Source organism: Coregonus lavaretus, assembly GCF_964263955.1.
Source record: "Coregonus lavaretus genome assembly, chromosome: 37".
NCBI classification, from domain to species: domain Eukaryota; kingdom Metazoa; phylum Chordata; class Actinopteri; order Salmoniformes; family Salmonidae; genus Coregonus; species Coregonus lavaretus.
In genome coordinates, this window is record NC_140024.1 from 6,111,063 (window position 1) to 6,135,712 (window position 24,650).

Sequence of the window (24,650 nt, forward strand, 5' to 3'; positions counted from 1 at the left end):
TTAATCAGAGAGGCAACAAAGAGACCCAAGATAACCCTGATGGAGCTGCAAAGCTCCACAGTGGAGATTGGAGTATCTGTCCATAGGACCACTTTAAGCCGTACACGCCACAGAGCTGGGCTTTACGGAAGAGTGGCCAGAAAAAAGCCATTGCTTTAAGAAAAAAATAAGCAAAGACGTTTGGTGTTCGCCAAAAGGCATGTGGGAGACTCCCCAAACATATGGAAGAAAGTACTCTGGTCAGATGAGACTAAAATTGAGCTTTTTGTCCATCAAGGAAAATGTATTTCTGACACAAACCCAACACCTCTCATCACCCCGAGAACACTATATCCACAGTGAAGCATGGTCGTGGCAGCGTCATGCTGTGGGGATGTTTTCAATCGGCAGGGACTGGGAAACTGGTCAGAATTGAAGGAATGATGGATGGCGCTAAATACAGGGAAATTCTTGAGGGAAACCTGTTTCAGTCTTCCAGAGATTTGAGACTGGGACGGAGGTTCACCTTCCAGCAGGACAATGACCCTAAGCATATTGCTAAAGCAGCACTCGAGTAGTTTAAGCGGAAACATTTAAATGTCTTTGAATGGCCTAGTCAAAGCCCAGACCTCAATCCAATTGAGAATCTGTGGTATGACTTAAAGATTGCTGTATACCAGCGGAACCCATCCAACTTGAAGGAGCTGGAGCAGTTTTGCCTTGAAGAATGGGCAACAATCCCAGTGGCTAGATGTGCCAAGTTTATACCCCAAGAGACTTGCAGCTGTAATTGCTATGAAGGTAAATGTAGCGGCTTCCTGCTACAGGTTTCACTTTATCTGGCGCGTCAGCCTGGGGCATATCCATCTGACCAAGCCAGGATAGCGCTGGTGATTTCGCTACTTAAAGGAAAGGCGCTGGATTGGGCCACGGCAGTCTGGGAAGGAGAGGAGGCAGTGGTGCTTCCCTACCCCACCTTCCTCGCTAGGTTTAGGGCGGTGTTTGATCATCCCACAGAGGGAAAGGACGGGGGTGAGCGTCTCCTCCATCTACAACAGAGAGAGGGGCCCGCGTCCGAGTACGCTCTGAGCTTTCGCACGGTGGCGGCGTCTTCCGGCTGGAATGAGCGTGGTCTGCGCACGGCCTTCAGGAGAGGCTTACGGGATGACATCAAGACGGAACTCGCATGTCGGGACGACGAGATGGACCTTGATACCCTCATCACCATGTCCATCCGTCTTGACGACATGTTGAGAGAGAGACAGCGTTCGAGTGGAGACGGCATTCAGCACTACCTCAGGCCACTATGAATAATGCGTTATGCCCCATGGCTTCGCCAACGCACCTTCTGTGTTCCAGTCCTTCGTCAATGGCGTGTTCCGGGACATGCTGATTAGACAGGTGGTGGTGTACATTGACGATATCCTGATCTACTCGGCTACGTTCGAGGAGCACGTCAGGGACGTCCAAGCTGTCCTACTCCTCCTCCGGGAACACAGCCTGTTGGTGAAGGGGGAGAAATGCGAATTCCACCAACAGGCGTCTCCTTCCTGGGATACCGGATCAGTCCTCAGGGGGTGTTCATGGAAGGAGTGAAGACGGACGCCGTCAGGTTATGGCCAGTTCCCACCACCATCAAGGGCCTACAGAGCTTCCTGGGCTTCGCTAATTTCTACTGGCATTTCATCAGGTCCTTCAGCTCCATAGCCGCCCCGCTCACCTCTCTCCTTAAGGGTGGGCCTCAGAAGCTGGCCTGGAACCCTGAGGCTGACGCTGCCTTCAAGAGGCTGAAGGAGAGGTTCACCACATCGCCCATCCTAAAACACCCAGATCCATCTCGTCCTTTCATCCTGGAGGTGGATGCATCGGAGGAGGGCGTTGGTGCGGTCCTCTCCCAGCGGCATGGTAAGCCAGAGAAAATGTATCCCTGTGCCTTTTTCTCTAAAAAGCTTACCCCCGCAGAGAGGAACTATGGAGTTGGAGACAGGGAGCTGTTGGCGGTGGTCCTCGCTCTGGAGGAATGGAGACACTGGCTGGAGGGCGCAGTCCATCCATTCCGGATTCTTACTGACCACCAGAATTTGGAGCACATACGGGCAGCGAAACGGATTAACTCTCGTCAAGCCAGGTGGGCTCAATTTCTCACTCGCTTCCAATTCATTCTGTCCTACCGCCCTGGATCCCAGAATGTGAAGGCAGATGCACTCTCCAGGATGCACCATACCGGAGAAAGGAAGGATGTGGGGGGTCCTTTCCTGCCCTCATCTCTCATTGTTGCTCCTGTCGTTTGGGATGTGAACGAAGACATCCGCCTGGTGGCTCAGGAGGACCCAGCGCCTGCCAACGCCCCTCCGGGGCGCGTGTATGTACCCACCAGTGTCCGTGACTGCCTGCTGATCTGAGCGCACACCACCCTTACGGCAGGGCACTCTGGTATTACGCGCACCCTGCATTCTCTAGCCCCAAAATACTGGTGACCCACCTTGGCTTCTGATGTCTCCCGCTACATCCACTCCTGTTCCGTATGTGCCCAAATGAAGACACCCTTCCAGTTCATCCTGGGGTACCAGCCGGCCCTGGCCCCTTGGACACCCAGCCAGACTGATGTGCCCGCTGTCGACGAGTGGTTCCACAGGGCCGAACAGGTCTGGGACGCCGCCCATGTCCATCTCCAGAGGGCCATTCGTCGGCAGAAGGACCAAGCCGAGCCGCACGTCCGGGGGGGGGGGTACTGTCACGTCTCCTCCCGTTGCTCCCCTCCGGCACTCTGATTCGCCGGTCTACTGAGCCACCGGTCTGAGCGCACCACCTCGGCAACACCGGAATGGAAACCCAACGCACCCTAATCACCTCCAGTGCACCTGCACCTCATCATCTCATCACCACTCCTATTCAGCCCTGGACTGTTCTGGATGATGTTGTGTGTGATTGTTTAGCTTCGTGTCGTTTACTCTATCTTTGTTATTTCTCTTGCTCATTGTTAAGTAAACCTTGACCTTGTTAATTCCTGCGTCTGCATCCTGCCTCTTCGTATACTCAGTACGCGTCACAGTTGTAAGGCAACATAATAAGAAAAATGCCAATATTAGCTAACATCGAAGTCAACGTAGCTACTAGAAATAACGCATTAGCAGCCTCCCGAGTGGTGCAGCGGTCTAAGGCACTGCATCGCCTTAGACTGCGTTCAATCCCAGGCTGTGTCACAACCGCCCATGACCGGGAGTCCTATAGGGCGCGCACAATTGGCCCAGCGTCTTCTGGGTTTGGGGAGGGTTTGGCCGGGGGGCTTTACTTGGCTGATCGCGCTCTAGAGACTCCTTGTGGCTGGCCGGGCGCCGGCAGGCTGACTTCGGTCGTCAGTTCAACAATGTTTCATTTACATTTACGTCATTTAGCAGACGCTCTAATCCAGAGCGATTTACAGTTAGTGAGTGCATACATTTTTTTTCATACTGGTCCCCCGTGGGAATCAAACCCACAACCCTGGCGTTGCAAGCGCCATGCTCTACCAACTGAGCTACACGGAACTATACACGTTGTTTCCTCCGACACATTGGGGTGGCAGCTTAACATTCCGGGTTAAGCTGGCGGGTGATAAGGAGCGCGGTTTGGCGGGTCATGTTTCAGAGGACGCATGACTCAACCTTCGCCTCTCCCGAGCCCATTGGGGAGTTGCAGTGATGAGACAAGATCGTAATTGGATATGACGAAATTGTGGAGAAATAAATCAATAAAAAATATTTTTTTTAATACGCATTGGTAAACCTGCTACAATCATGCAGTACAGTGTACAGTCAGCAAGCAGATTAGCAGTTACATCAGCGGGCCCTGGTGGCAATAAATTAATAAAACTTGGTAGTGTTCCAGTGTTGGATAGCCATAGCCAGCTAGCTAACATACTGTAGCATCCCTCTCTGTTTGAGATGGGTGTTTGAGTAGGCTAAACTAGCTAGTTGCATTCGCTAGCTAAGTGAAAGTGGGGAAAAAAATACTACGAAATATAGCTATCTCTCTCCCTCTCTCTCTTGCTTCTCCTTCATTTTTAAATAAATACATTTGTTCCAAACTGTTCAACTATTGTCTTTCTCTCTCTTTGAGTCAACTACTCACCACATTTTATGCACTTCAGTGCTGGCTAGCTGTAGCTTATGCTCTCAGTACTAGATTCATTCTCTGATCCTTTGATTAGGTGGACAATATGTCAGTTCATGCTACAAGAGCTCTGATAGGTTGGAGGACGTCCTCCGGAAGTTGTCATAATTACTGTGTAAGTCTATGGAAGGGGGTGAGAACCATGAGCCTCCTAGATTTTGTATTGAAGTCAATGTATCCAGAGGAGGACGAAAACTAGCTGTCCTCCGGCTACACCATGGTGCTACCCTACAGAGTGCTATTGAGGCTACTGTAGACCTTCATTGCAAAACAGTGTGTTTTAATCAATTATTTGGTGACGTGAATATATTTAGTATAGTTTTCATCGACCAATAGGTTACCTTTTTTGCGAGGCATTGGAAACCTCCCTAGTCTTTGTGGTTGAATCTGTGCTTGAAATTCACTACTCGACTGAGGGACCTTACAGAGAAATGTATGTGTGTGGGGTACAGAGATGCTGTAATCATTCAACAATCATGTTAACCACTATTATTGCACACAGAGTGAGTCAATGCAACGTATTATGTGATTTGTTAAGCACATTTTTACTCCTGAACGTATTTAGGCTTGCTATAACAAAGGGGTTGACTCAAGACATTTCAGATTTAAAAATGGTATTGTGTAAAAAAACATAATTCCACTTTGACAATATGGGGTATTGTGTGTAGATCAGTGACACAAAATATCAATTTAATCCATTTTAAATTCAGTCTGTAAAACAACAAAATGTGGAAAAAGTCAAGGATTGTGAATACTTTCTGAAGGCTTTTGCTATATATTTGACCATACTATCCTACTGACAGCAATAGGCCACGCACCCGATCCGCGCCTATTGGTGTCAGATAGTTTGATCAAGTCTTACATCATTATCAACCTCAATTATTCTAACAGTACATTTATTCACGTTAGTAAGTAACAATGTCTGATTTATACGTGTTTGTCTGTCTGACTATGATCAAAGTTCCTGAATGTGGTATATCATTGCAAAGAGTTGGGGTATTTATGTCCGACAATTCGTGAAAGTGGTCTGTTACTTTGCATACGAAGCGTTTCATCAAGTCTACATCCGGGTTTTTTTCCTAGGCAATGGAGGCGTATCACCTCCGTTCCTTAGGCAAAGTGAAATAAATTCGCCGCACCGTCACATAAAGTAGTTCCTCTACTAAATGCGATTTCATCTGTATTCATATATATAATCACAATATACTGAATCGATTTAATACTTTAATGATATTATTGAATCAATCAGATCCATTGGTGACTTGTTTTGTGCTAAGTGCTCCTTAGTTTTCCCTGCCCCGTTCTCGCTCACTCTTCCTACGCGCATTGATGTGCAATGTGCTCAGGATAGGGGGGTGAATGAGATTGACGAAGAGTTCTTGTTCTGTATCTCAGTTTTTCTCTTTATACTCAAATTTAATAGTGGGAAAAATTATCGGGAAAATCACATCATATGCAATGGAGTGTATTTGGATATTAAGTGGATAAATACACGCTCTGGGCGTTTTTCGGTGAAGAAGTACTACGGTGTTTGTAAATATTTATTTAAATAATTTGTGTTAGAAGAGCAGGGTTGGCTGCTGCTCAAGTGAGTAAAAGAGGAGGGTAAGAACATCTCGGGATCTTTCTATTATTATAAGAACTTTCATTTCCATCTCTGCTACTCTCTTTCTTATTTGATTAATATTGTTGTTTTAGATCAAGTGTATTCCCATTTTAGTCGAAGGAAAGCAGTCGCTGAGCAATCGTTTTGTTCATATATCCATATTCTAGGAGTTGGGTGATATTTTATAAGTGCCTTGCTATTGGAGGGCATTGAACGTAGTGCGTAAAGGGGCAGATTCTAACTTGCGCTAAGCTTTACGCCTCTGTTATACAATAAAAACACCGTTTGCAAAGAATTTCAAAGCACAATTATAATGTATTTTGTTGTGTAACGAACTGCCAGACAGTCATCCATTTCAGATGTCTATGTTAATAAGGCAATGTGTTTGCTTTTTAGTTGAACGAATGCTTTGTTGCTTGCCCTCTGTTTCTTTTTCGTAAAGGAACGCTGTCTCGCCACGAGTAACACGTAATAGCGCCACAAAAGCGTTAGTGAATGCTATTGAGTCGGTTACCATTTCACGTGAAAGAATATACGTATCACACAAGTTCTTATATGTTATCCCAAAAGAGGTATGACATACGCATCTCCTGTTCTTGCATAGTTATTTTATGTTTCAAGTTTATACCATGAGATATTTGAGTTAATAGTGTAAAAGAACTAAGCAGATTATCATTGGACAACCAACTTGCTATTTGGAGGAACAACTCCAGCTCGTTTATGATCTTTAGCTAATTTAGTTATGCCTGCATCAAGTGGAATTTGATAGTTTCTCCAGGTGCCCCACATACTAGCCTACTCTGAGAAATAAGAATAATATTTACCTACTGAACAAGATAACTAATTCTGAGGATTAGCTATACAGTTATTTTCCCCAAATAAATGTGGCTAGCTGTTGAAATAGTGGGGGTAGTTGTAGGCCCTATTCCATTCGAACGGCTGAGATTGGAACGCTTGATATTGAATCCGTTTTTCATAATCGAGGCCCTTATTCTTAGTTTGTTTGAGTGACAGACAGATGCAGTGACGTGTCCAGTAGGCCACTTTAGGAATAGGACGAATAAGTCGACCCATCTGTATCTTACATTTCCAGTTTTGCATCACGTTCATGTTTGGCCCCACTTTACATTATGTATTTAGACAGGTGCAGTGGAATTACAGTGTAGGAAGGGTACTCATTGTTGTACTTACTGCACTGTTGTACTCACTTACTGCACTGTTGTACTCACTGCACTTAGTGCACTGTTGGAGCTAGGAACACAATAATTTTTCTACACCCGCAATAACATCTGCTAAATATGTGTAGGCAAACAATACATTTTGATTTGATAGTATGTAGGCCCAGCCTGGTCTCATAGACTAGACGTAACATAGTGAACGTAAATCCGGGATCCACATTTGTATGATATGTTACGTTTGGTATTGTTACATAAGACAGAAGGTTACTTAAGGCAAAAACAAAAGTAGGGTGTGCGTATCACGCAAACGTCTAGCAACCCAACGGTTGCATGTTCGAAACTCATCATGGACAACATTAGCATTTTAGTAAATTTGCACCAATCTAGTGCTGGGTTTGACCCTACTTTCCCTCCAGAACAGCCTGAATTATTCGGAGCATGGATTCTATGCTCAGAGATGCTGTGGTGTTCAAACGTTGCTCAATTGGTATCAATTGCCATTACACCACCGCCACCAGCCTGTACCGTTGACACCAAGCAGGATGCGGCCATGGATTCATGTTTCTTACGCCAAATCCTGACTCTGCCATCAATATGACGCAATAGGAACCGGGATTCATCGGACCAGGCAATTTTTTTCCACTCCTCAATTGTCCAGTGTTGGTGATCGCATGCCCAATGGAGCCGCTACTTCTTGTTTTTAGCTGATAGGAGTGGAACCTGGTGTGGTCGTCTGCTGCAATTGCCCATCCGTGACAAGGACTGGCGAGTTGTGCGTTCCGAGATGCCCTTCTGCACACCACTGTTGTACTGCGCCATTATTTGCCTGTTTGTGGTCCGCCTGTTAGCTTGCACGATTCTTGACATTCTCCTTCAAACGCTCATCAACGAGCTGTTTTCACCAACAGGACTGCCCCTGACTGAATGTTTTCTGTTTGTCGCACCATTCTCGATAAACCCTAGACACTATTGTGCTTGAAAAGCCCAGGAGGCCTGCCATTTCTGAGATACTGGAACCGGCACGCCTGGCACAGACGATCATACATGCTCAAAGTCGCTTAGGTCACTCGTTTTGCCCATTCTAACCTTCAATCGAACAGTAACTGAATGACTCGATGCCTGTCTGCCTGCTTTATATAGCAAGCCACGGCCACTGTTTGTAGGAGCAAACCATTTTCGTGAACGGGTTGATTTACCTAATAAACTGGCCACTGAGTGTATGTATATTATAATACATTAGTTTTCCATATGGGTAACCTTAACCCCTAGCCTAGCTAATGTTATCCACCTAGCTAATGTTAGCTTTAGCCACCTAGCTAACGTTAGCCACAACAAATTGGAATTAATAACATATCATACGTTTTGCAAATTCGTAACATATTGTACGCAAGGGGTTGGAACCGGTTCAGGGAACAGAACAGAAAACCGTAAAAGAACGAAATTATTTGATGAACAGAACCGGAAATGAAAGTGATCGATACTGTTCCAGAACAGAACCATTATTTTAAAAGCATGGGACCCAGTTAATAACATTATTTTATGTTCCTGACATTTTTTTCCAGTCCCCCAAAAATCGCAACAAAGTGCCTATGCAAAGCCCTCACTCTGTCACTCAGAAACGTATTGCTGTGTCTGCCTGCCAGTGGGTGTGTGTGTAGGCTACCTGCCCCTCCCCCTCTGAAGCATAGGTTACTGTAGCCTACTGACAACGTTACAAGCGTCATTCAGAAATTATGAAGAGATGTTTAATTAGAGAAGAATGGATTAACGTTTTTGTAACATATCGTACGAATTGTAATTCGTGACATATCATATGAAATGGATGATGGACATCCACAAAATAATACATTCCATATGAAATGAAACATATCATACTAATTGGAGAGTTCTGGATTTACATTTACTTTGTTACGTATACCCCTGAGTCCAGGTTGGTAGGCCTACAGGTGTTTATACCTTTAGTATTAACATTAGTATGTGCATCATGAACAATTTCAAGGATTTCAGAAAAAAGTACAGGTTTTAGAAAATAATGTCACTGTAACTGTTGATGATTCGTTTTTTCACTGCAATGTCCTAACCCTCACTCTATAAATTGTGCAAATGTTATGTACAAATACCACTTGTTTTTATTATATGTCTGTAGGCTATGGTGTTCAAGCAATGACATTCCATGAGAGCGACATACTGTAACGGTTTTTTAAGCATAATTTGAAGCTATACATAATTGTTTACAAAGTTTTCTATAATATCAAAAACAATGGACTAAGTGGTCTTTAGTTTTTTGGTTTTGATAATGTATTAACAAGTCATATTCTTCTAAATCATGGGATATAGACTATTTCCTTAATAAAAATTACTGGAACTCTTACAGACTGTTAGTAACCTACAGTATGAAAAAGCAGTGTACTTCTGCTAGATCATTTGAATAGTGGATCAGCTTCCTGATATGTACACTAAGGCTGGGAATTGCCAGGGACCTCCCGATATTATCACAATACTTAGGTCCCAATACAATATGTATTGCGATTCTCACAATTCTATGTGTATTGCGATTCGACACTGCGATTTGATGTTCCAAACATATTGTTCACTATTTGTCTGCTGCTGAGAGAAAATGAGTTTTGATCTGTCATGGAAGTAAAAGTGCTGAAAACATGTTGGCTCACTATTTAAAAAGAAGATAGGATAAAAAATACTAGAGTTTTGGCGCAGGTACAGACGACTAGCGCTAGCTAACGCTACCTATAGTAGCAAAAAAAATAGGAATAATAATATTTACCTACTGAACAAAATAAAACTAATTCGCAGGCTTCAGTATACAGTTATTTCCCCCTAGCGATATGTAACTATCGATTTATTCCCCCATCTCTAATGTACACCTGTGTTTTACCTATATACCCCCTTCCCCTGAAGTTGGCATGTTCTCAAGGATAGTGAGGGAAGGATATGAGGAGAGCAGGAGAGAGAGAGAGAGAGAGAGAGAGAGAGAGAGAGATAGTGAGAGAATGGGAGATGGAGGAAACCAGTCCACTCAGCCAGGTGGTGAGCCCATGTAATGGCCCCGGTGTTATTATTGTTCTATTGGCACAAGGCCCTGGCCGGAAATCAATCCGCCGGCTGGGAGGCTGTAACACTGCTGCGATTTGACTCGCTCTCTTTCCCTGTTTTCACTCTCTATGAATTGCTTACACACAGTGTACAAAACTAGAAGGATGTTTTGGGGAGTTTAATCTCTTTTAATTTTCTCTGCATTATAGTTCATCATCAGAAATCAGTAGGTTACTTTTAAAGAAGTTGTACAGAACATCAAATCTGTATTTAAATGCCAACGATTATCAAACTGTCTTAATAAAAAAAATACTGCTTTGTTTTATCCCATTACTGTAGACTAGAAAATGGTCTAATGTACTATTAATACTTTAAAGGCCGAACTAGGCCTAGAGAGCAGAGGGTAGTCCATACTATCCAAAGCATATGTAAATGATGTAAAACAAAACCAGAAGAAAACTATTCTAAAACATTATGCTGAATCCTTTCTGGGATATCACAATCTAACGACTTAGTGGAGTAGCCTTGGGCCCTGAAGTCTTTGAATGGGCTCTACGGTGAGAGAGAAGAGAGAGTGGACAGCAAGTGTTTTGTGCCCCTGCTGTGGGTGAGGACAGCCCACACTATGACATCCTGCTGGATGTCGCACTGCAACATTATTTAAGTGGAGTGGCTTATCTGATTGCCTCTTTTTTGTCACAGCTGCCACCCCCTCAACGCAAAATTGGATGGTGTTCAAAACTGAAGACTGTGTGAAGGTAAAGCTATGAACATGTATGGTGTGTGGATGTGTGTGTGTTAGGAGTGTGAGCATTTAAATGCAATTGGAATCCTTAACGTTAAGAAAAACCCATAACTGAACATTTTAAATCACAGTGCACTTATCACAAAACATATTATTTTACGTGTTATAGCCTAACTAGACGATAGGCTATAAAGGCCTTGGGAAAGTTGTGTAATTTAAATAAAACCAGAGAGGAAGAGGTGAACTTTAGGATACTGTGGTGAATTTGTGAGGCGTGCAAAACAAAACATTGAAAGATACAGATAACCAAGACATATGCGCACAGTTCTTTCTGCCTGCCCGCTTCTCTCTCTCCCTCGCGCTGGCTCGCCTGCTCTTTCTCTTTGCTAATGATGCGAGTGTGTGTTCAGTCTTCGGTCTGTTGCGTGTAGAATATCCTAGCCTATTCATTGATGATAGGCCCTGCTTTACTGAAGTTGCGCGACATTGCAACCCAAGAAATGGCGAGATACAGCATACCATTGCGAGATGCAGCTTTTGATTGCCTAGTGCACGGTTCTGACTTTGTCTGCTTTGTGCCCGACCTGCCTATACTGTCCCTGTCTCACCCTCCCTTGCTAGGTCGCTATGAAAGATGTGAGCGTTTCTGTTCTCGGAAGTACGGCAACTGATCAGTCTCCTCCGTTCCAAAAATACTGAATCTTAGGAGTCGATTCCTAGCGGAATCGAATCTTGACACTCAGAAATGGGAGTCGACATGCAAGGAGTCGAGGAATCAATTATTTTGGAGTCAACTCTCCACCACTACGTCATCATCGACAGCAGCGGAGTCCTGTATGGCAATACTTTGAGAAGTTAAATGAGAAGTTGGTGAAATGCAAATGAGGTGGAATTGAGGTACAGTAATGGTAGTACAGGTGCAATGCTTAACCATCTGAAAGGGACGCACCGTGAGACCCAAACCTTTGCTGGCAGCAGCACAGCTGCATTGTGAATTCACATTGAATTTCTTGAAATGTTCTTATCGTTTTAATGGAAAACCGCAAAGAAATGGTCTGTTTAAACTTTAACAAACATTTTCAATTTGTCACATCCAAAGTGTGTGTGTGTGTGTGTGTGTATACAGGTTTATAAACAAATAATTAAATGTTTATAAACTACTTACAAACATGTTATAAATCCTATTAAGTATACTTCAATGTGAAGTGTTTTGGAAATGCCTACCTTAATGTCCACCTTTACTCAAGGTGATAGATAACAACTCAATTTTTACAGTGTTCTATGGCCTGATGCCATGTCATTGCTTTGTTATAAGCACAACTTGATTTCACTGTCACAAGTCTTTATGTTGACATATTAGTATTCATGTTGAATGAAGGGATAAATATCCTTCTTCCTGGCTGAACAGGCTGAAAGCTGTCCAGGACTGAGCTTCCGACAGAAGGGATCAATGATGGAATTACAGACCCTCCAAGAGGCCCTGAAAGTGGAAATACAGGTTCATCAGGTAATGGGACTATGCATCTCTCTGCTTTTCTGCCATTTTCCCACCATTTTATTACTTGATTAACCTGGAAATGATCATCAGAGGTGTTTCGGGAGGAAAGTTGGTAACACATCCAACTGCAACAGAATATGGTTGGGTTTTTGTTCATACACTCCATCAGATTCTTGCCCTCAGTTTGCTCCATGAATACTTTCTACTTAGATTCATCCTATCTGTCAGCTTATCCACCTCCTTCTCTACTCTGCTTCCTCCTGCCTCTCCCTTCAGCGATTGTCTTTTAAGTATGGCTTAGTGTCGGGTTTGTTTCAGAAAAATATACTTCATCCTGTAAATGTATGCTCTACACTCTTAGAAAAAAAGGTGCTATCTAGAACCTAACAGGGTTCTTCGGCTGTCCCCATAGGAGAACCCTTTGAAGAACCCTTTTTGGTTCCAGGTAGAACCATTTTGGGTTCAATGCAGAACCCTTTCCAAAGAGGGTTCGACATGGAACCAAAATGGGTTATCCTATGGGGACAGCCGAAGAACCCTTTTGGAACCGTTTTTTCTAAGAGTGTATGTATCCTCGGTAGTCTTTTGAGTTGTATTTTTGTGACATCCATAATGTTTCTGTTTTGAGGTTTGGTGCATGATACCCTCCATCTGGTTCAACCCAAATACGGAAACCAGAAACATGAAACAAGCTTATCCTCACACATCTATCACCAGCCAGATGTGCTCCTTATAGCAAAATGCAAACAGGGCATATGTTGATTACTATGAGAGTGATCACATTAGAGAGACCCACATGTTCAGTGTAGTCAGTATGGTGTTCCAATTCGCAACCACTGAATGTACCTCCCAGTGTGGCACATCCAGTTGAGCATGAGCCTCATCGTTTGTCTGGAATGGATTGTACAGTGGGGAGCCATGAATGTGCTCTAAGGTTGCAGTATTGGAAGGTGCCTCTAGGGGCCACTGTGTTTACAGTTTGTATGGCTATGACAACAAGAATGCATTGGGTACTGCAATGTTAAATATGGGGGTGAGCAAAAGGAACAGTTCTCTCAGGAAACATGTAAAAACCTATTGCAAAACCATTAAGGACATGTGACATGTTAGGAACAAGTGACACAGCCTTTCTCATTGTTATATATTATGTGTATCAATGAATTTGTTATGTGGTTGTTAATAACTTGTGTGTCTTTCTATGATTTCTCTCTCACAGAAACTAGTGGCCCAGATGAAACAGGATCCACTGGTAAGCCCCTCCTGCCACCAAGGCGGTTGTACCAGATTGCTAGGACCAAATACAGTATATTGTTTTGGGGTTGACATTAGTTTAATTATTACAGAACATTTCAGTCTATTCAGAGCTTTTCAAGCTTTTGAAACAATGTAGTATCCCTATTACTCAAAATCTACACAGTTGAAAAATACGATTTAAAACAGCCTAAGAGGAAAACCAGTTAAAAGACAAGTTAAGATATGATGTCCTTGTCACTGGGGCTCAGAGATTTTTGATTTGTTCCAAATTCCACCTCTTTTACTTTACTCTGTCAATTTTGCGAACGGCCTTGAAAACTCCTCAGAGCTCTTCTATCTCTGTAGTATCCTCCCACCGTACTTGATCATCCTGCAGCCCTTTTATAAGGACCCAGTGCTGTAGCAGCAGCAGCAGCCCGTCCCACATTTCAGTGGTGTTCCTACATCCCCGCTCTGAGTTCCCCCTCATGTGGCTGACAGCTGTGGCTGTGGCAGCCCAGTGATGTGACGGGAGTGGATTACTCTTTCTACCTCACATGACTTGTCCTGTGGAAAACGGTGTGCACAGTCATTTTAGCTTGGACTTCATGCTAGTTAAAGCTACTCCTACACACGCACACAAATACAGCACCCCGAGCTTGGCACACTCCCCACATAGCACACAAACCCCAACTCAGCTGTCACAAATTTACAGCTCTTCACAGCTATGTATAAGGGAGCTATAACAAGCTTGTTGCTCTCTTTTTTTGCAGAATGCTGATTTGAAGAAGCAGCTCCATGAACTTCAAGCCAAGATCACAGCTCTGAGTGAGAAGCAGGTAGGCAACTGAAACAGGAGAGGGGAGCGGGGGGTGGCTCTGGGATTTCATGCACCATCACACTGGCACACACCAAGGTCTTTCCCAGTCTTACATTACTGCACAGTGTATTAAAATGCTAGAGGCTCTCTGGATGACAGAGCCTACCTTCACTTCCTGCCAGAGCTATCCTTTCTTTATTTTTCTTCTCTGTCCTTGTCTTTTTCTTGAGAGTAGGCCTAGACAAGTCAATGTGGCAGAGTCCTGCATGCCTCTGCATGTGATGGATGATTTCTGGAGAGTTGAGGGTGTGAGCCTGGGATAACTTAGAGTTGGGTTTTGTCTCCTGCTTCAGGCTAGGGGCTTAGAGTAGGTATCTGACTGATCCAGTTTCATGGTGCTAAAAAGCACCACTCTCTGTGAAGCTGTTAACGTTCACAACCATTGACAACCATGGGATAGGTAGAGATAAGAGTCATTTGAGATTTTAACAGTTTATAGGACCTATATACAGTATATACAGTATATTTGCTATTGACTTAGAAGTACAACTGGCATACATGCAGGCTAGTGTTAGTGAATGTGCCCCTCATCCAACCATTCACATATTCCTGTAAGAGGTTTTGTTTTGGTGATTTGAACCTAACAGGCTAACTGTTAAAAGCAGCTGCTTTTAAATGAGTCAAACTAAACCTTTGGAGATACACTACCAGTCAAAATTTTGGACACACCTACTCCTACCTATTTTTACTATTTTTTACATTGTAGAATAATAGTGAAGACATCAAAACTATGAAATAACACATATGGAATCATGTAGTAACCAAAAAAGTGTTAAACAAATATGTTATATTTGAGATTCTTCAAATAGCCACCCTTTGCCTTGATGACAGCTTTGCACACTCTTGGCATTCTCTCAACCAGCGTTACCTGGAATATACAGACGATAGCCCTATTTGGTAAACGACCAAGTCCATATTATGGCAAGAACAGCTCAAATAAGCAAAGAGAAATGACAGTCCATCATTACTTTAAGACATGAAGGTCAGTCAATACGGAACATTTCAAGAACTTTGAAAGTTTCTTCAAGTGCAGTCGCAAAAACCATCAAGCGCTATGATGAAACTGGCTCTCATGAGGACCGCAACAGGAATGGAAGACCCAGAGTTACCTCTGCTGCAGAGGATAAGTTAATTAGACTTACCAGCCTCAGAAATTGCAGCCCAAATAAATGCTTCACAGAGTTCAAGTAACAGACACATCTCAACATCAACTGTTCAGAGGAGACTGTGTGAATCAGGCCTTCATGATTGAATTGCTGCAAAGAAACCACTACTAAAGGACCCAATAAGAAGAAGAGACTTGCTTGGACCAAGAAACACGAGCATTAGACAGGTGGAAATGTGTCCTTTGGTCTGGAGTCCAAATTTGAGATTTTTGGTTCCAACTGTCTTTGTGAGACGCAGTGTGGGTGAACAGATGATCTCCGCATGTGTATTTCCCACCGTAAAGCATGGAGGAGGAGGTGTTATGGTGTGGGGGTGCTTTGCTGGTGACACTGTCTGTGATTTATTTAGAATTCAAGGCACACTTAACCAGGATGGCTATCACAGCATTCTGCAGCGATACGCCATCCCATCTGGTTTGGGCTTAGTGGGACTATCATTTGTTTTTCAACAGGACAATGACCCAACCCACCTCCAGGCTATGTAAGGGCTATTTTACCAAGAATGAGAGCGATGGAGTGCTGCATCAGATGACCTGGCCTCCACAATCCCCTGACCTCAACCCAATTGAGATGGTTTGGGATGAGTCGGACCGCAGAGTGAAGGAAAAGCAGCCAACAAGTGCTCATCATATGTGGGAACTCCTTCAAGACTGTTGGAAAAGCATTCCAGTGAAGCTGGTTGAGAGAATGCCAAGAGTGGCTATTTGAAGAATCTCAAATATAAAATATATTTTGTTTTGTTTAACACTTTTTTGGTTACTACATGATTCCATATGTGTTATTTCATAGTTTTGATGTCTTCACTATTATTCTACAATGTAGAAAATAGTAAAAATAAAGAAAAACCCTTGAATGAGTAGGTGTGTCCAAACTTTTGACTGGTACTGTTTTTCCTCTCAATCACATTGCTGCATATACAGTGCATTCGGAAAGTATTCAGACCGCTTGACTTTTTCCACATTTTGTTACGTTACAGCCTTATTCTAAAATTGATTAAATAAATAAAAATCCTCATCAATCTACACACAATAACCCATAATGACAAAGCGGAAACAGGTTTTTTGAAATTTTTGCAAATGTATTAAAAAGTAAAAACAAATACATACAAGTAGGACGGCAGGTAGCGGCAGGTAGCTTAGTGGGTAAGAGCGTTGTGCCAGTAACCGAAAGGTTGCTGGTTCTAATCCCCGAGCCGACTAGGTGAAAAATCTGTCGATGTGCCCTTAAGCAAGGCACTTAACCCTAATTGCTCATGTAAGTCGCTCTGGATAAGAGCGTCTGCTAAATGACTAAAATGTAAATGTAAATGTAAGTAGTCAGACCCTTTGCTATCAGACTTGAAATTGAGCTCAGGTGCATCCTGTTTCCATTGATCATCCTTGAGATGTTTCTACAACTTGATTGTAGTCCAGCTGTGGTAAATTCAATTGATTGGACATGATTTGTAAAGGCACACACCTGTCTATATAAGGTCCCACAGTTGGCAGTGCATGTCAGAGCAAAAACCAAGCCCTGAGGTTGAATGAATTGTCCGTAGAGCTCCGAGACAGGATTGTGTCGAGGCACAGATCTGGGGTAGGGTACCAAAAATGTTCTGCAGCATTGAAGGTCCCCAAGAACACAGTGGCCTCCATCATTCTTAAATGGAAGAAGTTTGGAACCACCAAGACTCTTCCTAGAGCTGGCCGCCTGGCCAAACTGAGCAATCGGGGGAGAAGGGCCTTGGTCAGGGAGGTGACTAAGAACCCGATGGTCACTCTGGCAGAGCTCCAGAGTTCCTCTGTGGAGATGGGAGAACCTTCCAGAAGGACAACCATCTCTGCAGCACTCCACCAATCAGGCCTTTTTGGTAGAGTGGCCAGACGGAAGCCACTCCTCAGTAAAAGGCACATGACAGCCCACTTGGAGTTTGCCAAAAGGCACATACAGTGGGGAAAAAACATACAAGACCACTGATAATCTCCCTCGATCTGGGGCTCCACGCAAGATCTCACCCCGTGGGGTCAAAATGATCACAAGAACGGTGAGCAAAAATCCCAGAACCACACGGGGGGACCTAGTGAATGACCTGCAGAGAGCTGGGACCAAAGTAACAAAGCCTACCATCAGTAACACACTACGCCGCCTGGGACTCAAATCCTGCAGTGCCAGACGTGTCCCCCTGCTTAAGCCAGTAAATGTCCAGGCCCGTCTGAAGTTTGCTAGAGTGCATTTGGATGATCCAGAAGAGGATTGGGAGAATGTCATATGGTCAGATGAAACCAAAATAGAACATTTTGGTAAAAACTCAATTCGTCGTGTTTGGAGGACAAAGAATGCTGAGTTGCATCCAAAGAACACCATACCTACTGTGAAGCATGGGGGTGCAAACATCATGCTTTGGGGCTGTTTTTCTGCAAAGGGACCAGGACGACTGATCCGTGTAAAGGAAAGAATGAATGGGGCCATGTATCGTGAGATTTTGAGTGAAAACCTCCTTCCATCAGCAAGGGCATTGAAGATGAAACGTGGCTGGGTCTTTCAACATGACAATGATCCCAAACACACCGCCCGGGCAACGAAGGAGTGGCTTCGTAAGAAGCATTTCAAGGTCCTGGAGTGGCCTAGCCAGTCTCCAGATCTCAACCCCATAGAAAATCTTTGGAGTGAGTTGAAAGTCCGTGTTGCCCAGCGACAGCCCCAAAACATCACTACTCTAGAGGAGATATGCATGGAGGAATGGGCCAAAATACCAGCAACAGTGTGTGAAAACCTTGTGAAGACTTACAGAAAACGTTTGACCTGTGTCATTGCCAACAAAGGGTATATAACAAAGTATTGAGAAACTTTTGTTATTGACCAAATACTTATTTTCCACCATAATTTGCAAATAAAATCATTAAAAATCCTACAATGTGATTTTCTGGAAAAAAAATTCTCATTTTGTCTGTCATAGTTGACGTGTACCTATGATGAAAAACAGGCCTCTCTCATCTTTTTAAGTGGGAGAACTTGCACAATTGGTGGCTGACTAAATACTTTTTTCCCCCACTGTACTCACTGTGGATGCATGGGTATTTGATCTGAAGAGGAGTTTAACACCTATTGAGAGTTCTTCTTTGAGAATCAAGGGGAGCATTCTACTGGAATTAGCCTCAAACCTGCATCCCAATAGTCCCATCCAGACACTGCTTGTGGCAGTGCACTTTCTCAGTCTGTTCTTATTACCCCCTCAAGATATGGTTTTTGATACAATGTTGCTGTTGCAGTCTCTCTTGTATTTACTTTACATGGAGTCAATGTCTTCATTATGTAACTTACATTAAGTTACTCCACACCTTGAGGCTCCTTAAAGGAAACATGTTTGAAATATATTTCTTACTGGTGTGTGTGTTTGTGTTTGTGTGTTTGTGTGTGTGCGTGTGTGTGTGTGCATTAGTGGTAAACAATTCGTGCTTTTTGATTTTTGAGGTCGGTTCGGCTTCAGTTTGATAAAAAAAATTTTTTATCATGGTTTTTGGTTTTGATTATGTTTTTAAACATTAACTGCGCTATGCATTATGTGGGTTAATGCTTTAACAACACAGAATAAAACAATAAATAAAAGTCCCATGATGGTAGTGACTGCCCATTACTGCTTATCAGTTATTAACCATAGTTTATTCAACTTACCTTAGTTTAATAAAATATTTTTTGTGTATATTACATGTTTTTTTTTTTATTACTTTATTATTTCATTCAAAGTCATCATCTCCTCTATAGAGCTGCCTATGCTATGACAAAGTCACTATTTTAGTAGTTCATAAAATTAAATAAGACATTATTTTATGACTGCTGAATACCAACTATAAACCACTTAGATCAGGGATGCGTAACTGATCAGGTCTTCACAGATTCACCTGTACCCGAATACACGAGCGGGTTCGGATCCAGAATTCTAAATAATGTCACGGGTCTGGGTCGGATCTGATATGACTGTCACGGGTCTGGGGTATGTGTAATTGTAACTGACTTTTCCATATAGTTTTGAACGCGACTGCTGCAGTAGAGAGAGCGAGAGAGAAATTGTAGAATTTATGCTGATGTTCTTTGCTTTTCACGTAGGTGGCACGTGTAGCTTGTTGTTGTTGTTGGCCAATCATAAGCCATCAAAGCGGCAATAGGCTAGTCATAGAGCCTCTGTGTGGGGCAAAGGTTAAGAGATATCTATTCAATGGAAGATGGAATTAAAAGTTTAAGGAGAAGGATAGGCTACAACGACCAAGAGCCAACAGGTAGGCTGCTACTACTATATTCTGAATGGAGTTGTTGTTGTTTGTAACTGTGTAGGACGAGAAAGCGCATGCAGCCTCAATAAGCATAGCTAGCTAGCTTAACTAGCTTCTCCCGGTTTGAAGACAGTTACTACGTAATCATATTGGATGATAAATAACCTAACTATGGCAGCTATTAGTCTACTATAGCGCAAGCCGGCTTGGTTGGTTGCAGTCTCTCATCTCTCCCTTCCTCCTCCCTCTTCCCCTGTCATTCGCTCACACTCATAGTAGCTTACATACACAGCACGGCCCCTGCTCCTCTCCCTCGCGCTTTATCAGCTCCGGTTAATACAGTCGTTTGAAATTTTACTTTTCTGCTGCTTCCCTCATTCAGATCGGACCGGGTCTGGATCCAACCAGGCCTATACGGAACAAGTCTAGTTGTTCTCAGGTCCGTTTGGAACGGATCTCTATATTGTCAAAATTAACTTATGCATATTGTGTCCGGTTGGGAAAGCCCTAGGTCCATTTCGGAACGGGTCCAACATTTTGGTCCCGTGAAGGCCTCTAGTCTCAATTTACTGTTGCAAGTTAGAATAGTAGAATACACAAGGTGCAATTTCGAAATTGGGTTGTCCATTTGGTTGTCGGGTGGTGTCGAAGAGCTCACGTTATCCCGTGGCAGGGCTGCTCCGACCCCTGCCTATCCCCAAGTGTCCCTGGTCCCACATCTCTCTGGATTTCATTTCCACCCTACCCCCCTCTGATGGATACACAGTCATCCTGGTCGTTGTGGACCGGTTCTCGAAGGCTGCCCACTTCATTCCCCTTCCCAAACTCCCATCGGCCCGGGAGACGGCTGAGTTGGTGGTGCAGCACGTTTTCCGGGTCCACGGCCTTCCCCAAGATGTGGTGTTGGATCGGGGCCTTCAGTTCGCCTCCAGGTTCTGGAAGGCGTTCGCCACCTGCCTCGGCGCTTCCGTCAGCTTGTCTTCCGGCTTCCATCCCAAGTCAAACGGGCAGACGGAGTGAGTCATCCAGGATCTGGAGGGGGTGCTGAGGTGCTACGCCTCCAGCAACCCAGTTACGTGGAGTCAGCGACTGCCGTGGGTGGAGTACGCCCACAACACCCTTCTCTGCTCGTCCACCGGCCTGTCCCCCTTCCAGTGCCAATACGGGTACCAATCCCCCCCCCTATTCCCCGAGCAAGAGGAGGCGGCGGCGGTCCCGTCGGTCCAGGCCCACATCAGTCGCTGTCGCCGCACCTGGAGGCAGGTACGGGCGGCACTCAACATCAAGCCAACCGCAGGCGTCGCCCGGCCCCGGTTTTTCACCTGGGACAGAGGGTGTGTCTCTCCACGCTGGATCTTCCCCTCCGCGTGGAGTATAGGAAGCTGTCCCCCTGGTTCGTCGGGCCATTCAGAGTGGTCCGGCGAGTCAACCCAGTGGCCTACTGCCTGGAACTTCCCCCACCATGCGGGTGTATCCCACATTCATGTGTCCCTCCTCATGCCCGTCGCCACCTGTCCCCTGGCTCCCCCTTCTCGTCCTGTTCCCCAACTGCGCCTCGTCGGAGGACAGCTGGCTTTTACAGTGGACTGGATCCTGGACTGCCGGCAGGTGGGGAGGGGTCTCCAATTTCTGGGAGGATTATGGACCGGAGGAGCGGTCCTGGGTGCCCTGGAGGGACACGGCTGGGGCCGTTCGTCAGGGGGGGTTACTGTTACAGGAGGGGGTCGCAGTTCTGGAGCGACCCACTAGGTGTCATCCTCCGACAACCGTAGGCACCTCCTCACTCACAGTCAGGACTAATCAGTATCCTATTGGTGTCACCTGTGTCTACCTGTTCACCTGTGTATTTATGCCCTCACTTCCCTGTGTTCCCTTGCTCAGTTTTCTCTGTTAGTTTCTCTATGTCCAGCAGTACTACTCAGTGTCTGATCGGAGACCTATGTACAGGTACTTGAGAAGTGTTCTCCCTGTTTCGTTTATTTGTTTCAGTCGTAGGTAGTATTTCGTATTTTGGCTGTCAGCCAGTTTTTGGACACTTATTTGCTCAGCCTTTCTTTTATCATGATAACTCCGTTATTTTGTATTTTGGCTTCGAGACCACCAGTAAAGATCCTTGTTTCACCATCTCTGCCTTCTGCCTACTGTATATCCTGCACCGCACCTGGGTCACACCTCACACCAACCCTTACAGGTAGCCATGCTGGTTAAGTGTGCCTTGAATTCTAAATAAATCACAGACAGTGTCACCAGCAAAGCACCCCCACACCATAACACCTCCTCCTCCATGCTTTACGGTGGGAAATACACATGCGGAGATCATCCGTTCACCCACACCGCGTCTCATGAAGACGCGGTTGTAACCAAAAATCTCAAATTTGGACTCCAGACCAAAGAACAAATTTCCACCGGTTTAATGTCCATTGCTCGTGTTTCTTGGCCCAAGCAAGTCTCTTCTTCTTATTGGTGTCCTTTAGTAGTGGTTTCTTTGCAGCAATTCAACACTGAAGGCCTGATTCACACAGTCTCCTCTGAACAGTTGATGTTGAGATGTGTCTGTTACTTGAACTCTGTGAAGCATTTATTTGGGCTGCAATTTCTGAGGCTGGAAACTCTAATGAACTCTGGGTCTCCCATTCCTGTGGCGGCCCTCATGAGAGCCAGTTTCATCATAGCGCTTGATGGTTTTTGCGACTGCACTTGAAGAAACTTTCAAAGTTCTTGAAATTTTCCGTATTGACTGACCTTCATGTCTTAAAGTAATGATGTCATTTCTCTCTGCTTATTTTAGCAGTTCTTGCCATAATATGGACTTGGTCTTTTACCAAATAGGGCTATCTTCTGTATACCCCCCCCCCCCCTACCTTGTCACAACACAACTGATTGGCTCAATCACATTAAGAAGGAAATAAATTCCACAAATTAACTTTTAAGAAGGCACACCTGTTAATTGAAATGCATTCCAGGTGACTACCTCATGAAGCTGATTGAGAGAATGCCAAGAGTGTGCAAAGCTGTCATCAAGGCAATGGGTGGCTATTTATCTCAAATATAAAATATATTTTGATTTGTTTAACACTTTTTACTACATGATTCCATATGTGTTATTTCATAGTTTTGATGTCTTCACTATTATTCTACCATGTAGAAAATAGTACAAATAAAGAAAAACCCTAGAATGAGTAGGTGTTCTAAAACTTTTTACAGGTAATGTAGAATATTGGCCTCCCTACTACATCGCACAGTTCGGGCTTGATCTGATTTATCTCTTGAGAGACTGCGAAATGTGTGCATTGAGCTCACAGAAAAAAAAACGAACGAAATGGAATTCAAATAATTGAACTGATGTTAGTCAATTAGTTGTTTAAAAAATGAAAAATAACCGCACTAGTGTGCGTTTGTACTTGTGCCCACACGTGTGTTTGTGTCTCCCTCTCTTGGCATAGCGCTCTCAGTACTGTGTCTTGCCTGGTGCTGAAAGAGACACCTGCTGACGGAGTGTGAATAATACCAGGTTCATTTAACGAGGGTGGCAGGCTGCTCAGGCCAAGTATTTCGTCAGCTCAGCTATGAATTATTTTAAGTGTTTTTGTAAATTCACACTAGCAGATGATTTATATTCGATGAAGTGTGGGGCCTCCACTGAGTCAATGTCAAATGAGCGTAGCAAATAAGACAGGAACTATTAGATTATTATATCCATAGAGCATTTACATTTTTTATCATACTGAACTATTCGTTGTCTGTATGAATAGACGTGGGAGTGATGAAAGGTAAATTGAGAGAATCACTTCATTCTAGCACTATGTGAAAGACAAATACTCAATCTGTGGATTTTCCCTGAAATTAGTCACACCAATGTGCTTTTGGCCACATGACCTCCCCCACTGCATTGTAACTAGAAGGAATGAAATATTAAAGCACTGACTGAAGGTCAGGTTGGTTGTGTGTGGAGAAACCTGCAGGCCATTTCATGGACCTGAGCTGTTTTCATCTAGTGTTTCACACTGTTCGAGAGGATTCTAGCTGACTTATTTGCTGGACTGGCTTGATTGGGAGTTAGATACTGCAAAGCTCTTGATGAATATAATTGTCAATTTTGACAGATAAATTGTGTAACACAGCATGTGAAGTTCTGCTTATAAACGTATAAATCATTATTTAATTGTTTGTTAACAAGCTTTTGAAAAAGGTCATTATATGCTATTCATTCTTGATAGGACCTTCGCTTAGCCCCCATAATGCACAGATGACTTATTTTATGAGTGGAGAAACTTTTTCAGAAACCGTTTAGTCAACATTGTCCTGAAAGAGACTATTACAGTTCCACACATCAGCAGTTTTCATTGTGTGGACTGAAAAGATTAATGAAAGGCTCAACTCTGGGGATGTCACCCTACAGGGGCTATGGAAGCAGCCAGGCTGTACTTATATAAATCATGCTGCAATGATCCAGCCATTGATTTCGGACTGGGATTGTCTTTAGCACAGTTGAAAAACCTTAAAAGTTCAATTTTGTTATTGATTCCTGTATTTTTTTCCTAACTCTCCCCTGTCCCCCATTTACAGTTTTTTTCCACACTAGTCTCTCAGTACTGTATCTATGTGTCAGTGTGAAGTGTTATAATCTGAGTTTACAGCACAGTCCTTTCAACATTTTGATAAGAAGTAACGAAGAAGTAAAAAACGTACACAAAGCTCACTTTTTGGATTTCAAATAAAATGCCATTCATTTCGCAGGGGTCGATACTAGGACCTGTTCTTTTTACTATTTATATAAATGCTATTGGTCAATCTGTTAAAAATTTTACATTTCATCAATATGCTGGTGATACTATTATGTACGCAATTGCCCCGACTGCTGACCTGGCTGTGACAAGGCTACAGTCTGATTTTTGCAGTTGTGCAGGAAGCCCGC

General features: G+C 43.8%; 1 protein-coding gene across 1 annotated transcript in view; it reads left to right on the top strand.

Moving 5' to 3' along the window:
- The first annotated feature begins 5,653 nt into the window (after positions 1 to 5,653).
- LOC311111901 (PHD finger protein 21A-like) overlaps positions 5,654 to 24,650 on the top strand; it is a 45,948-nt gene continuing 26,951 nt past the window's right edge. The window contains exons 1-5 of the mRNA XM_084154820.1: positions 5,654 to 5,736; positions 10,669 to 10,724; positions 12,120 to 12,218; positions 13,426 to 13,458; positions 14,216 to 14,281. Coding sequence (XP_084010946.1) covers positions 10,695 to 10,724; positions 12,120 to 12,218; positions 13,426 to 13,458; positions 14,216 to 14,281 — 228 coding nt within the window. The 5' untranslated portion in view covers positions 5,654 to 5,736; positions 10,669 to 10,694. The remainder of the gene's footprint in view (positions 5,737 to 10,668; positions 10,725 to 12,119; positions 12,219 to 13,425; positions 13,459 to 14,215; positions 14,282 to 24,650) is intronic.